General features: G+C 36.7%; 1 protein-coding gene across 1 annotated transcript in view; it reads left to right on the top strand.

The window, feature by feature from the left end:
• The window catches only part of LOC306857976 (attractin-like protein 1), a 102,133-nt gene that overhangs the window by 9,510 nt on the left and 79,161 nt on the right, over nt 1-13,462 (top strand). Inside the window, exons 2-9 of the mRNA XM_079398295.1 lie at nt 3,859-3,942; nt 4,212-4,325; nt 9,017-9,145; nt 9,390-9,598; nt 10,904-11,078; nt 11,490-11,577; nt 12,252-12,507; nt 13,253-13,436. Of these exons, the coding sequence (XP_079254421.1) occupies nt 3,859-3,942; nt 4,212-4,325; nt 9,017-9,145; nt 9,390-9,598; nt 10,904-11,078; nt 11,490-11,577; nt 12,252-12,507; nt 13,253-13,436 (1,239 nt within the window). The remainder of the gene's footprint in view (nt 1-3,858; nt 3,943-4,211; nt 4,326-9,016; nt 9,146-9,389; nt 9,599-10,903; nt 11,079-11,489; nt 11,578-12,251; nt 12,508-13,252; nt 13,437-13,462) is intronic.

Below are 13,462 nucleotides of genomic sequence, written 5' to 3'. Positions count from 1 at the left end.
TGATTGAATTGTAATTCAAAAATGAAGTAACTTTTTTTTTTTTTTTTTTTTTTTTTTTTTTTTTTTTTTTATATTTATGATTTTGTTTAGTATGAGGCACATGAATGTTTATGTAACTTAAGTTGTTCCAAACCTGTATGAGTTTTTCTCCCATTGGATGATATTTTAAGAACACTGTAACCAAACAGTTGACTGTAATGTGTAGTTGCCAACATTCTTCAAAATATCTTTTTTGTTTTACAGGAGGATGAAACCTCTTACAGGTTTGGAACACATTGAGGGTGTACTATCCCTTTAAACCGTTGTACAGTGGATAGATGATACCATAACTTGTCAAATTAATGAACAAACCTGATTTGTTCAGCAGTCCTAACCTAGTGTCCTTGCCTCCACATCATACTGGCACTAAAAACAGCTTTCCTGTTACACAACAGCTTAACGAACAAGCGGTGGGAGGCAACACGCTGACCACAGAAAGACAAGGGCTGTGAGGACAAGCACGCTCAGGAAGTGATGGACAGATATCAGTGGTCTCCTATTCACGTGGCAGGTAGCGGGGCTCGAGTTAGCTGACGAAGAGGCCCTCTCTAATTGGACTTTGCAAATTGTTAGGCTAACATTTGGGCATGGCTGACTTCAGTGCTGAGTTGCACCTTTCAGACCCCATTTACCTAAAGCATACAAGTCAGTTTTTTTTTGTAATATTGCATTGTATCTTTATGTAACTCCCTTCTCGTCCCTTTCTGAATGCCTGAGGCCAGCCTTTGAGCGAGGCTGAGTGAACCTTGTCCAGTAGCGGCTGCAAAGCCGCTGAGATGGGCATTAATCCTGGCTGTTGGTGGATATATTTGCTGTGGTACTGTTTATAAAAGATTCATGAAAACCTGGTGAATATTTAAACTGTTGACTCACTTACAGTTCCCTCTCTTCTGGGCCGATGAGTGTGTGCCCGCACAAAGAAACATCCCTCTTGCCAACATTCAGCCTGAGGGATGTCCTCCCCGGCACAGGAAGTGGTGCACCGTGATTACTGTTTTTAACTGCTTTTAAAATCTCAGTGTCTGATTATAGACATGCAGAACACCGAGTGGAGAAATAGCTTGTTAATAGGCTACGATTTAACCTACAACAAGAATGCTAGTGCCAGGTTTTCAGCGTTTGCATTAGGTTTGATGTACGTCAGAAATGTTGTTTTGAAGAGTCTTCACTTTAAGTGAGGAATGATTCACAGAGCGAGAGAAATGATTACTAGAGAAATACATCCACAATGATGACTTTTGTTTGCTGGCTGGTTTCACTTTGCTGTGTGATGTACATTTATGAATTTAGGTTTTATTTCATTACAGAATTTGGATACATTCTTATGGTCAGCACCCAAAAGGTTTGGAAATGCCATAAAAAAAAAAAAGTGAGATTCTGGACAATATTAGTGTCTTCATAAATTTGTGATAATGTTGCATTGATAAGGGACCACACAAATGATCAAGAAATGTATTAAAGCAGAAAAGTAATAGAGAAATTTATAATCTGTGTAAAGCTGATTAGCTAAAGCAAGGCTACATGTGTTCTGATTCAATTATCTTCCAAAAAAAATTCTAATTGTGATCTGTACACTACTGTTCAAAAGTTTTACAGTTTGTTTTAAAGGAATTGTTACTTTCATTCAGCGAGGATGCATTAAATTGATAAATTACAGTAAAGACACATTGTTAAAGATTTTTATTTCAAATGAGATCTGTTCTTATTTACTTTCTATTCAAAGAATGAGAATTCATTACGATTTCCACAAAAATATTTCAACATTAATAATAAGAAATGTTTCTTGAGTACCAGATCTGCATATTAGATTGATTTCTGAAGGATCATGTTCTGAAGGACACTTAAGCAAAATAAATGACTTTTTAAAATGTATTAAAATAGAATAGTCATTTTAAATTGTAGTAATTTTACTGTACCTTTAATCAAAATAATGAAACCTTGCTTGATGCAAAAGACATTTTGATAATTCAACTTTTGAATGGTAGTGTATATATTTATATTATTAAGAGTATTAAGTAATAAGAAATGGTTATTGCTTCAAATTATAAATTCAATGCGTTATTCTGACATTGTCCAAAATCCCACTTTGCCTAGGGAGTTTCCAAACTTTTTGAAGGGCACTGTTGACCTGATTTACATAACCAAATGAAGTCAGAATATGGTTTATAGAAACCTGCTTGTATTAATCATAATTCTGATGTGATTTAAAACCTTGTTTGGAATGTTCACTGTTATGGAAAATGTGCTTGCAGGGCAAAAAATTAGCTTTATAGACTATGAGCCAAGGTAAATGAGAAAATGTTCCAGTCAGCTAGATTGCTGATGTGACACAGGAAGTTGAGAAGTCTAGGAAGAAACATTTGTAGAGTGAGGAAGAGACCGGTTTAATTACAAACATTAAAAGACATGAACAGATAAATAAACACAAGCAAAAGCACAGTAAGACTCAAGGACATTCTCTTGTGCGCTTTTGTCAGAGACATGAATGAGAATTAATGAGCTGATTCAATTACTGTGCAGAATTACAAAAAAGCAACTTGAATGGCAAAAGCAAACATCTCCTGTTTTAAGAAGACCGTAGCATTTAATGAATGTCTTTTTCATTTTATTCTGAATATGCTAATTACCATGTATACAATAATGTATAAGTAGCTGCCATTTTTGTAGCTTTGTTTGGCACAGAAATAGCAAACTTTAACTTTAAAGGAATGGCTTACTCAAAAATGAAAATGTACTGAAAATATACTTGCACTCAGGCCTTCCAAGTGGTCGATGAGTTTTTCTTCTTCAGAACAGATTTGGAGAAATTTAGCATTACATCACTTGCTGACCAATAGATCCTCTGCAGTGAATGGGTGCCGTCAGAATGAGACTCCAAACAGCTGATAAAAACATAACAGCAATCCACAACACGACTGCAGTCCATCATTTGATGTCTTATGAAGACAAAGGTGTTGTTTTTTTTTTTTTTTTTTTTACAGATACACAGCTTTTCTCTTCACAAGATATTCATTGATTCTGATGGCACCCATTCACTACTACAATTCAGAGGATCCATTGGTGAGCAAGTGATGTGATGCAAAATTTCTCCTAAATCTGTTCTAATGAAGAAACAAACCAATCTACTTCTTGGAGAGCCTTATATTGTGAATATTGATGAGTTGGTTTCCTCTGATCCACTCTAGGATGCTTGTGCAACACCAGCTTCATTTTGTTCTCCTCAAGAACAGCAGGACAGAAGGTCTTAGCAATGTCACTTAGATTGATTTCCTTGTAGAATATGCCCTAAGGAGTGTTAGGCTATGCAAGCAGCAATAACATGTTCAATTAAAAGTGTGGAATATTGAGGTCATTGTTTGTAAGGATGCATCCCTTCAAGTCGGCATCTACAAACAATAGGGTTTTTCTGGGCAAACAATGCCGCCAGCTTGGTGTAGTTAATATGGCCCGCGACACAGACAGGCCCCGAGTGTTCCGTGATGATGCAATATGGATCCAAACGCTGTCACTCCATGGGCCCAATGGCTCTGTTGCAGTCCGGAAGGAGAGGACACTGATTGGTTAGGCCTGTGTCATGAGCACATTTGGAGCAGTTAATCATTGTGGATCTGCTCCCACTCAAGCCTGTGTCCATATGGCCATACGTAACCACAGAAACCAGTTCCATCGTTGTGCCTACTTGTACTGAAACAGCACTTCTCTGCAACTCCTTTTGCATCTTTTTTTTTTTTTTTTTTTTACGCATAGCATTGTTCTGTTGGTCTCTCGGGATTGGTTTGATATGGTCCTCTGAACGGAGACTCTGATCTTATTTTTCAGGTTGACTGAGCCGTCTGGGTTCCTAACAGATGGCCCCATTAACTACAAATACAAAACCAAGTGCACCTGGCTGATTGAGGGCTAGTAAGTGTTATTCCGTCCCCTTTTCTCTTTCTCATCAAAGTTTTGTTGTGCCCACACTTCCCTCTTGCATAACCCCTATTTAAATACACTTCTGCAGCCCTTACAAGGGTGTTTTCTTCTGTGTTGATTTACCAGAAAAGGCTCGGAGGAGCACATTCCACCTTGCACCCTTCAGACTTGGCAGAAATGATTCTGCTGTAATGTTCTCATGTGGATTATGCAGCCAGCAACACATTCTTAAGCATTATGTCATCACCTTTGTTTTGCAGCCCAAACGCAGTCCTGAGGTTACGATTTAACCATTTTGCGACCGAATGTAGCTGGGACCACATGTACGTCTATGACGGAGATTCGATTTATGCTCCCTTAGTAGCCATCTTCAGGTGAGTGTGCTTTCAAAAAGAACGGGGGTTTTGAACTTTCCGATGCTAAGCACCCCCACAAGTATGGTGATTCCCTTTGAGGGACTATTCCCTAAAATTTTTAATGCATAAAGACCAATTTATACTGTATGATAGAAATATTAAGGGCCAGATTTTCTAACAGCTGGCAACCACCTGCGCAAGCTGTCTTCAGAGGTGGGTAGAGTACCCAAAAACTGTACTCAAGTAAAAGTAAAAGTACTTCTAGAAATATTTACTCAAGTAAAAGTAATCGTCTGAATAGTTACTTGAGTAAGAGTAAAAAAGTACCGGATAAAAAAACTACTCAAGTAGTTAGTTACTAGTTACTTTGGATCATATAGGTACTGAATATAGTCTATTTTTATTTAGATATATAGATTACATTTATGTAATGTGTATATGTATATACACACACACACACTGCTGTTCAAAATATATATTTTAATGTAATTTATTTCAGTGATGCAAATCAGAATTTTCATCAGCCTTTACCCCAGTCTTCAGAGTCACATAATCCTTCAGAAATCATGTTGATTTATTATCAGTGCTGCTCTTTTTTGCTTTCTATTAATCAAAGAATCCTGAACAAAATATCACAGGTTCCAAAAAATATTAAGCAGCAAAACTGTTTCCAACACTGGTAATAAATCGATATATTATAATGATTTCTGAAGGATCATATGACTCCGAAAACTGGAGTAACAGCTGATGAAAATTCTGATTTGCATCACTGAATTAAATTATATTTTAAAGTAAATTAATTATGTATTATCCTATAACCTCTGAAAACGCCTCACATGACTGCTCTGAACATAACGAAACAAATGCATATTGACGGATCTTCTGTTCTGCAAAATGTAAACAAATGTGGCCTATATTTTTGCAAGTAAATATTGTAAAAATATGAATATTAATTGTGTCTAGAACAGGCCGCGCGCCGCTGCGCAGAGCTAACGCGGGTTCCGCGGGTGTTCATTTCATACTCTGTGACAGCTTATTTAATGTATAAATTATACATTGTATTTAATGTAAGGTACATGTACAACAAACTGGTGATGTCATAGTGGTATCGTGGCCTATACCTGTGAAACAGTAGACAGCACACGCGGTGTTCATCTAATAAAAGATCTTTATATAGCTCTAGCAAACAAGCCTTTGCAGATTTGCTTTCAACTGACTGTAGATCCCGTCTTCAGCGCTCTTGATGTTCTTAAACTCTCTGTTATCTGAGAGAGAACCGCTTCAGAGACTCAGCGCGTGCGGCAGGGAACTGAACGAATCATTCAAACTGATTCGCGAACCGATTCACTGGTTTGCCAACTGGTTTGATAAAGCCTTTAAACAGAATCGACTCAAAAGAATGAATCATTCGCGAATGGGCATCATTCATTGAACAGAGAAAAGTAGACGGCGCGTTTGGAATAAACCGAAGCATTTTTAACTTGTGTTGCATTAAGATACAGTAACGAGAGGAGAGTCGCCCACAGTAACGAAGTAAAAGTACCGTTTTTTCTCTAAAAATATACTTGAGTAAGAGTAAAAGTACCCATTTTAAAATATACTCTAAAAGTATTAGTTACCCAAAAGATTTACTCAAGTAAATGTAACGAAGTAAATGTAACTCGTTACTACCCACCTCTGGCTGTCTTTTAATGTTAAAATAGTATGTCAGGATTTATTAAATGTCAGGATTTATTAAAGACGCACAGTGAAGAATTAGTGCTGAAAAGGAATGGACAGTTATTTTTGTGCCAGACCTTATTGAATATGCATTTGTAGGAGTTTCCCTTTCAGACGCAAAATTTATGGGAGGAGAGTGTTAAAATCAATCACGTAAATGATTTACTAACGTTTGTGCTCAAATTACTGGTATTTGCGCCATTATTTAGCGCCCCCAAATAAAGCATGTCTTAACGCAGGGGGTAATTTGCGACGCTCTTGGTAGATTGTGCTGGTCATTATGGAAATGTTTTGTCAGTAAATGACCTGCAGAATCTGCAAATAATGGTATTTTATATTGTTACTGAGTTAATGCAAAAGGCAATAATTAAAATGTTGTATGGAAAGTTTATTTTGTATTAGAGATGTACCGATTGACCTGCCAGTGATCGGAATCGGCTGATTTTTTTATTTTTTTTTGCATGACCGGCCCGGATCGGTGACCGGTCGGTCAGTCTCACGTCTTACCGGTTCCGAACTGGTCATTTTATTACCAGCAGCGCAGGCAATGATGTCACAGCCACACTCACAGTCAGGTGTAAACACGTCGTTTCATGTGAGAATGATTCTAATTTTAATTATCAGTCGTCGTTTACACTGAATGCAATGTATTGTGCCAGATGAAGCTTGCACAGCCTGAGTGAGTGTGTGTGAGAGAGACAGCACACACAAAGTAACTCACTAATTTATAGATGCATACTGAGGTAGAAGAAAAAAAATACAAAATGATTTAGATAAGCAACATTACATGGCCATGATGTTTCCCCGAATATCAAAATCAACACGATTGCAATGTGACACTGATTTTATACAATATTTCAATAAACAAGATGTTAAAATTAAGTGACTTAGATTTTAGACAAAATATTGACTCTTTTTGCTCAATTTCGTTGACAAATGGTTCCGATCAAAGCCACAGCAGAACTGTTGTTTCGTTACTGATTGAATCCATGTTTTTGAACCAATTGAGCAAGTCAATGATTCCGTGGCCCATTCATAAGGACAGTCACTTGCCTCGTTTATGAATGAATCAATCTGTTGAATGAATGAATAAATGACTCACTCATTAAAACAGACACTTGCCGCCACCTACTGGTGTTTGTCATATTTAAAATAGTTTCAGCCTCAGACGTCACGCCCACGGAACGTTGGCTAAATGTCTGATGCATATGGCACACTTAGCTGTAAACCCTTCGAGTTTCGAAGTCGTCTTCAGATTGGTTGAATTATACAGGATTTCCGGGTTCTTTAACTTTCCATCTGGAAACAAAAATGCTGTGGCGCCAAACCCCCTCACGAAAGAAGAAAGCCATCGAGTTTACAACTGATGACGAGCGCTTGTCAGGATCAACTAAATGCTGCATTTTCAAAAGTATGTGACGCGGCATATGTCCGAGAGTCTGTTATTGTGGCGACATTTCCATGCCCCTAAACATGACTCGTGAACGTGATTGGTTGTATTTATCTGTCAGTCATATGGCCTTTTGTGTGGGCCTTGGCCATTACGCGAGGCTGTATTTAAAAGTATCATTGCAATTTTTTCAACATTTATTTGTATGTTTAAAAAAAATGTTAAACATTAATCTCATAAAATTATTTATGCTTTTGAAATTTAGCAGTGCAAATGCATTTATGGCACCTCAGCTTCATCAAACTGTCTTTGTAAATGCATTTAATGCCACTTCAGATACAGCTTCTGTTTTCTCAGCAGTGGAAAGATAGTTTAATACTAATTTCATTTGAATGTTGACAACTCTACAGTTTCTTATTATGCTAACTGAATTAATTGGAACAAAATAAGAATTTGATGTGAAAGATGACACATTTAATAAGGTTCGGGGAAAAAAATGACCATTTATAAACATAGTGGGAAATGATACCGGTTTTGTTACATACACACAGCAACTCATTTTAAGTTAATTATTTCTTCCTCTTTCCAGTCACAGAGCACTTTTTGTTTAAGTGAGAAAATCTGTAACTTAGTCCAGATTGGGGGAATTGTAATGTTTAATTTATTTTATGTAAATAATTTTTGCATTGAAATTTGCATAGATTTTTGCTTGTATATGCTGTTAAAGTTCTTAGAAAGAAAATCGGTATCGGCATGTCAGACTTCCAAAAAAAAAAATCGGAATTGGCCAAAAAAATTGCAATCAGTGCATCTCTAATTTGTATTAATTTGACATCTTATCTGATTTTCCAAACACTAGCAATGTTAAATGTACACTACTCTTTATAGGTTTGGGGTCAGATTTTTTAAAATAAATTAATACTGTTATTCAACAAAAATGCATTCAATTGATCAAAAGTGACATTTATAGTGTTACAAAAGATTTCTGTTTAAATAATAGAAAAAAAACTATTCTCTTCATCATAGGAAAAAAAAACGAAAAAAGTTTCCACAAAAATATTAAACAGCACAACTTTTTAATATTGATGATAAATGCTACTTGGGTAGCAAATCAGCCTATTAGAATGATTTTAGAAGGATCATGTGACACCACAGACTGGAGTAATGGCTGCTGAAAATTGACAAAGGAATACATTTCATTTGAAAATATATTCAAATAGAAAATACTATTTTGTAGTAATATTTAACAAGATTCCGCTTTTTACTGTATTTTTGATCAAGTGCAGTGTAGGCTTTCAAAAATTCTCATTTATTTGTAAAGCATTTTTATCATAAATATAATATATTGCATTCAACATTTAATAAATATTAAGTCAACGTGAACCTAAAAATAGATTTTGTAAAATCTAAAATTTAAATTTTCCAAGGAACCTTAACTCTCCTTTGTGGCCCTCGGAGCCCAGTGTGAAAAACCTTTGGCCTGGAGTCGTGCAGGAAAGTTTCACTTTACTGCATGACAAATGTTAATTAGCTACTGCTGTTATGGAAAAACGAGAGCTCATTTCCTAACTTGCCTTTTTTTTCTGTAATTGTCCCACAGTGGTCTCATTGTCCCTGAAGTGAAAGGGAATGAGACCGTTCCTGAAGTGGAGACCAACTCGGGCTACGCACTCCTGCACTTTTTTAGCGACGCTGCCTACAACCTGACGGGATTTGAAATCTTCTACTCGTGAGTTAATTATACTCAGCATCAGCACAATTTTTACTGAAAAAAACCTGCCGGTTTGGTCAGATGTTAATACGACATGTAATCACAAAAAGGTCTTCATTTTATCTCCTCTGTACACGTTTTATTCTCAGTGTAATCATAGGCTTAGTCCTGGTCATTATACCCTCGCCTATTGCAGGCTTCTCTTTAGAAAGTTCCCCTTGTTTGCTTTTTATAACCTTTTTCTTCATCTCTCCCTCGACAGAATCAACTCATGTCCAAATAACTGCTCTGGCCACGGGAAGTGCACCTCGGGGAACTCTATAGCGAGCCGTGTGTATTGTGAATGCGATAAGTACTGGAAGGGTGAGGCCTGTGACATCCCGTACTGCAGGAACAACTGTGGCAGCCCCGATCACGGCTATTGCGACCTCACTGGGGAAAAGCTGTGTGTGTGCAATGACAGCTGGCAAGGTACTACTCCCTTCCGCTCTCATTTCCTTCCCTTTCCTGTATGTTACAGGATGCTGAGAAAGTGCATCGCTTCTCAGGTAGATTTGTTGTCATGTGAGTTGTCTCCCCCTGGTGTTGATTCTCTAATAGTGCATTTGTCACCTCTGCATCACTGCAGCAACCTCTTCAGACACAGTCACAAAATGTCAAAGCACAATTAAGCCTGATGGAGGATTGACATCAGGATGTCTTGGTTAATTTAAGGAGCCTTTCTGGCCAGCTTCTCACTAAGCCTCATGTGAGGAGACAGGAAATTGTGTGAGTGGTCACAGTAATGTCTGTAAAAAGCTGTCAGAACCACCCTGTTTAAGTGATCTGTTTATAAATAGTAAATATTACCTTAGATCAGGGATTCAAGGGTTTCACGTTGTTGGCCAGAAGTTTGGAGTAATTAAGATTAAGTATTTTTGAAAGAAGTCTCATGTTCACAGAAGCTGCATTTATTTGTAAAAACAGTGATAACTGTGAACATATTAGTATGATTTTTGAAGGCTCATGTGACACTGATAACTTGAGTAATGACTGCTAAAAATTCGGCCATGCCATCACAGGGAAATGTTACATTTATAAAATATATCCCAGTAGAAAAGTTATTTTGATTTGTGATATTACACAATATTATGTCTTTTACTATGTTTTTGTGCAAATAATTGCAGCCTTGGTGAAAATGTTCTTTCAAAAAACAAAAAAAGTATTTTGGCCTCAAGTTTATTTTTATTTATGTATTTGCAGAATTTCCAACATTTCATAAACTGAAAACATTTTTATAGAATTTTACTATCACAAAAAAAAGAGAGAGCATTTGAAAGGTTAAAATGCTTATCAGTTTGAAAGTGAATAATTTAAAAACATGAACATTAGTGTTGTAATGTGGAATGTAAAATAAAATTATTACTATAATCAAATGTTTATTTTACAGTGCACTTATACAATTTAGTCATTTTAATTCATTCATATTGTTTTTGGCACACTATCAAAACAAAAAATAAGTTTGAATCCACTTAAGTCCAGCGACAAAGTCAAAATAAAACATTTTATCTGCTTGTATGTCATGTGACCGTTAACCAATATTAGAGAATCATAAACATGAGAATGTGTTGTTAAATTGAAATATTAACTTAATCTCGTGGGTACTTAAAGTAAATATTTTGTCAAACATGAACTCTTTCTCTATCAATTCAATTCAATATGTGCTTTATTGGCATGACAATTATTATAATGTATTGTCTCTCTCTCTCTTTCGCTCTATTTCTCTCTCTCTCTCAGGTCCAGACTGCTCACTAACAGTGCCCTCCACTGAGTCTTACTGGATCATGCCCACAGTGAAGCCTTTTGGAGCATCACTGGGAAGAGCATCCCATAAGGCGGTGGTGCAGGAAAAGGTCATGTGGGTTGTTGGTGGCTACATCTTTAACTACAGCAACTTTCAGATGGTTCTAAAGTAAGTGATAATTCAGAGATCTGTGAACAGCATAACCAAAAGGCTTATTTGCATATGCACGTATGTGACAGTAATCCAAAATAAAACTGTAGAACAGCAGGAATAATAATAATATTAATTATAAATCCGTGTGAGCTGTGGTAGGAGTAGAGTTTGATTAATTTGGCAGTTTGAGGGTAGAAACTGTGAGTCTAAATGTTCTCTCAGGGAGCTCTTTGTGGAGGGTGCAATTCTGATGTTGTGGATTTGACATTTCAGTCAAAACTCAATGTAACGTCTCTGAGAAAGAACTAATTACTGGAATATTGGATAATTTGTATAATTCTGAAGCCATCTCAGTCTGAACAATGTTTTTTTTCCACTTCGGTTATGGAAATTAACTTTGTCAACTTTTTTTTTTTTTCTTTGCAGTTATAATCTGGAAAGTGGCATCTGGAACACAGTGCCCATCAGTAGCGGACCCCTGCCGAGATACGGACACTCCTTGGCACTATATCGGGTAACATCACAGTTGAAATGTTACAAAAACATTTAGCAAGAATATTTTTTATTTGTCTTTAAGCTGAATGGCTTTAATCAGTGTCTGAATGAGTGAACAAGGCTATTTAGCTGATCATGTTCTAGCTTTTGGTCTGTGTGCCGCTTTGATCATCTGAGCAAGAGTATCCTGCAACAGCAGTTATTCTTCTCTCTTCTCTGCAATAATTATCAGCTTATAGATGTAATCATCTGTAGAAATGTTTTAGCTGACCTGGAGTTTATGGACTTTGCATTACAAATGCATAAATCGAATCAAGAAATTTGCAGGTTGAATTTATGCATTTTTAATACTTGATCAATTTATACTTTTATTCAGCAAGAATGCATTAAATTTGATCAAAAATAAGTGTACACATTCATAATGTGTGTGGTTGATTGCATTGTGTAATTATCTTGCTGTGTCTGTGTTCTTTAATGTGCATTGTCAGTAGATCAATTGCAGAACTTTCCACTCCCATCTGTGCTTTTATGGTATTGCCCTTTCATGCTAATTTGCCTTGTTTTTGTAAATCTGGCCCTCAATCACATGCACTGGCATGTTGATTTTGGCAAACCTCAGTTTGGAATATTGATCAATAGATTACGAAGAAACCTTCTTGAAATATGTTATAAAATCAGTTTTGTTTCTTTCAGAATGACATCTACATGTTTGGAGGCAAGTTGGAGATGGGTGCCAGTAACGTAACAGATGAACTGTGGGTGTTTAACATGCCCAAAATGACGTGGTCGCAGAAGTCCCCCAGTGTGCCAGCCCACGGCCAGGTCTACGCTGTGGAAGGCCACTCCTCCCATATAGTAGAGCTGGATAATGGTGATGTGGTGATGGTTGTCATCTTCGGCTACTCCTCCATCTACAGCTACATCAGCAATGTTCAGGAGTACAACATCAGTGAGTGACTGAGTAGTGTATTTGATTGGGATTGAAAAATTCTGCAAGTACCGTTAATTTGTATACTTGTAGTTTTCAGTTTGATTATTCATTTTATGTGTTTTTAGAATTTTTTCATTTCTATTTTGCTTTAATTTATTTTATATTTGGTGCTATATTTGGTTTTCCTTTTAATATTTATATTTCATTTTTGCATTATTTCAGTATTTAATTAGTTGTTAAAACTTTGAAAAACAGTTGTTATATAAAATTAAGTTTTAGTTAACTAACAACACTGGTTGTACAGTTGGTTGTCATTTTTAAGACAATATGGACAACTTTTGAGGGCAGCTGTAAATCAAATCTGCAGGAGTTGAAACCGATTTGATTTTTAATTTTACCCCAGTGGTCCAGTAGATGGAGCTGTGGTTCTTTGCAAAGAGTAGTGAACAGAGGCTGTGTGTCTCTCAGGCTGAAGCTTTTGGATAATCTGTACCTTTTTTTTTAATCCTGTTAAATTCCTGGATCAGGGCATAATCTTTGTTCTCAAGTGATCTTACAAGTGTTGTGAACTCGTACCACAAACCAGATCTCATTGGGATGAGGTAACTCATTGTTATTCCACACATTATACTGAAACATCAAGTCAAATTCTCACAGACTGGTTATTATGAAGAGGCAAAACCGGTTTTATAAATAAAGAAAATATTAAACTTAAAGGTTCACTTTTTAATTTTAAAGTAAATGATTTAATTTCTGTGCACAGGGACAAACACATGGCTGGTGCCAGAGACCAGAGGAGCGATCGCTCAGGGTGGGTACGGCCACAGCAGTGTGTACGACAGCGGCAGCAAGAGCGCGTATGTCCATGGGGGCTACAAATCTCTTCCAGCAAACAAATATGGCCTGGTGGATGATCTTTACCGCTATGAGGTTGAGACCCGCACATGGTAAGGGCACACAGATGTGTTCAAGA

Source organism: Barbus barbus, assembly GCF_936440315.1.
Source record: "Barbus barbus genome assembly, chromosome: 38".
Lineage (NCBI taxonomy): Eukaryota > Metazoa > Chordata > Actinopteri > Cypriniformes > Cyprinidae > Barbus > Barbus barbus.
Note: the sequence above shows the minus strand (reverse complement) of the source record. Positions and strands in the feature narration are given on the sequence as shown.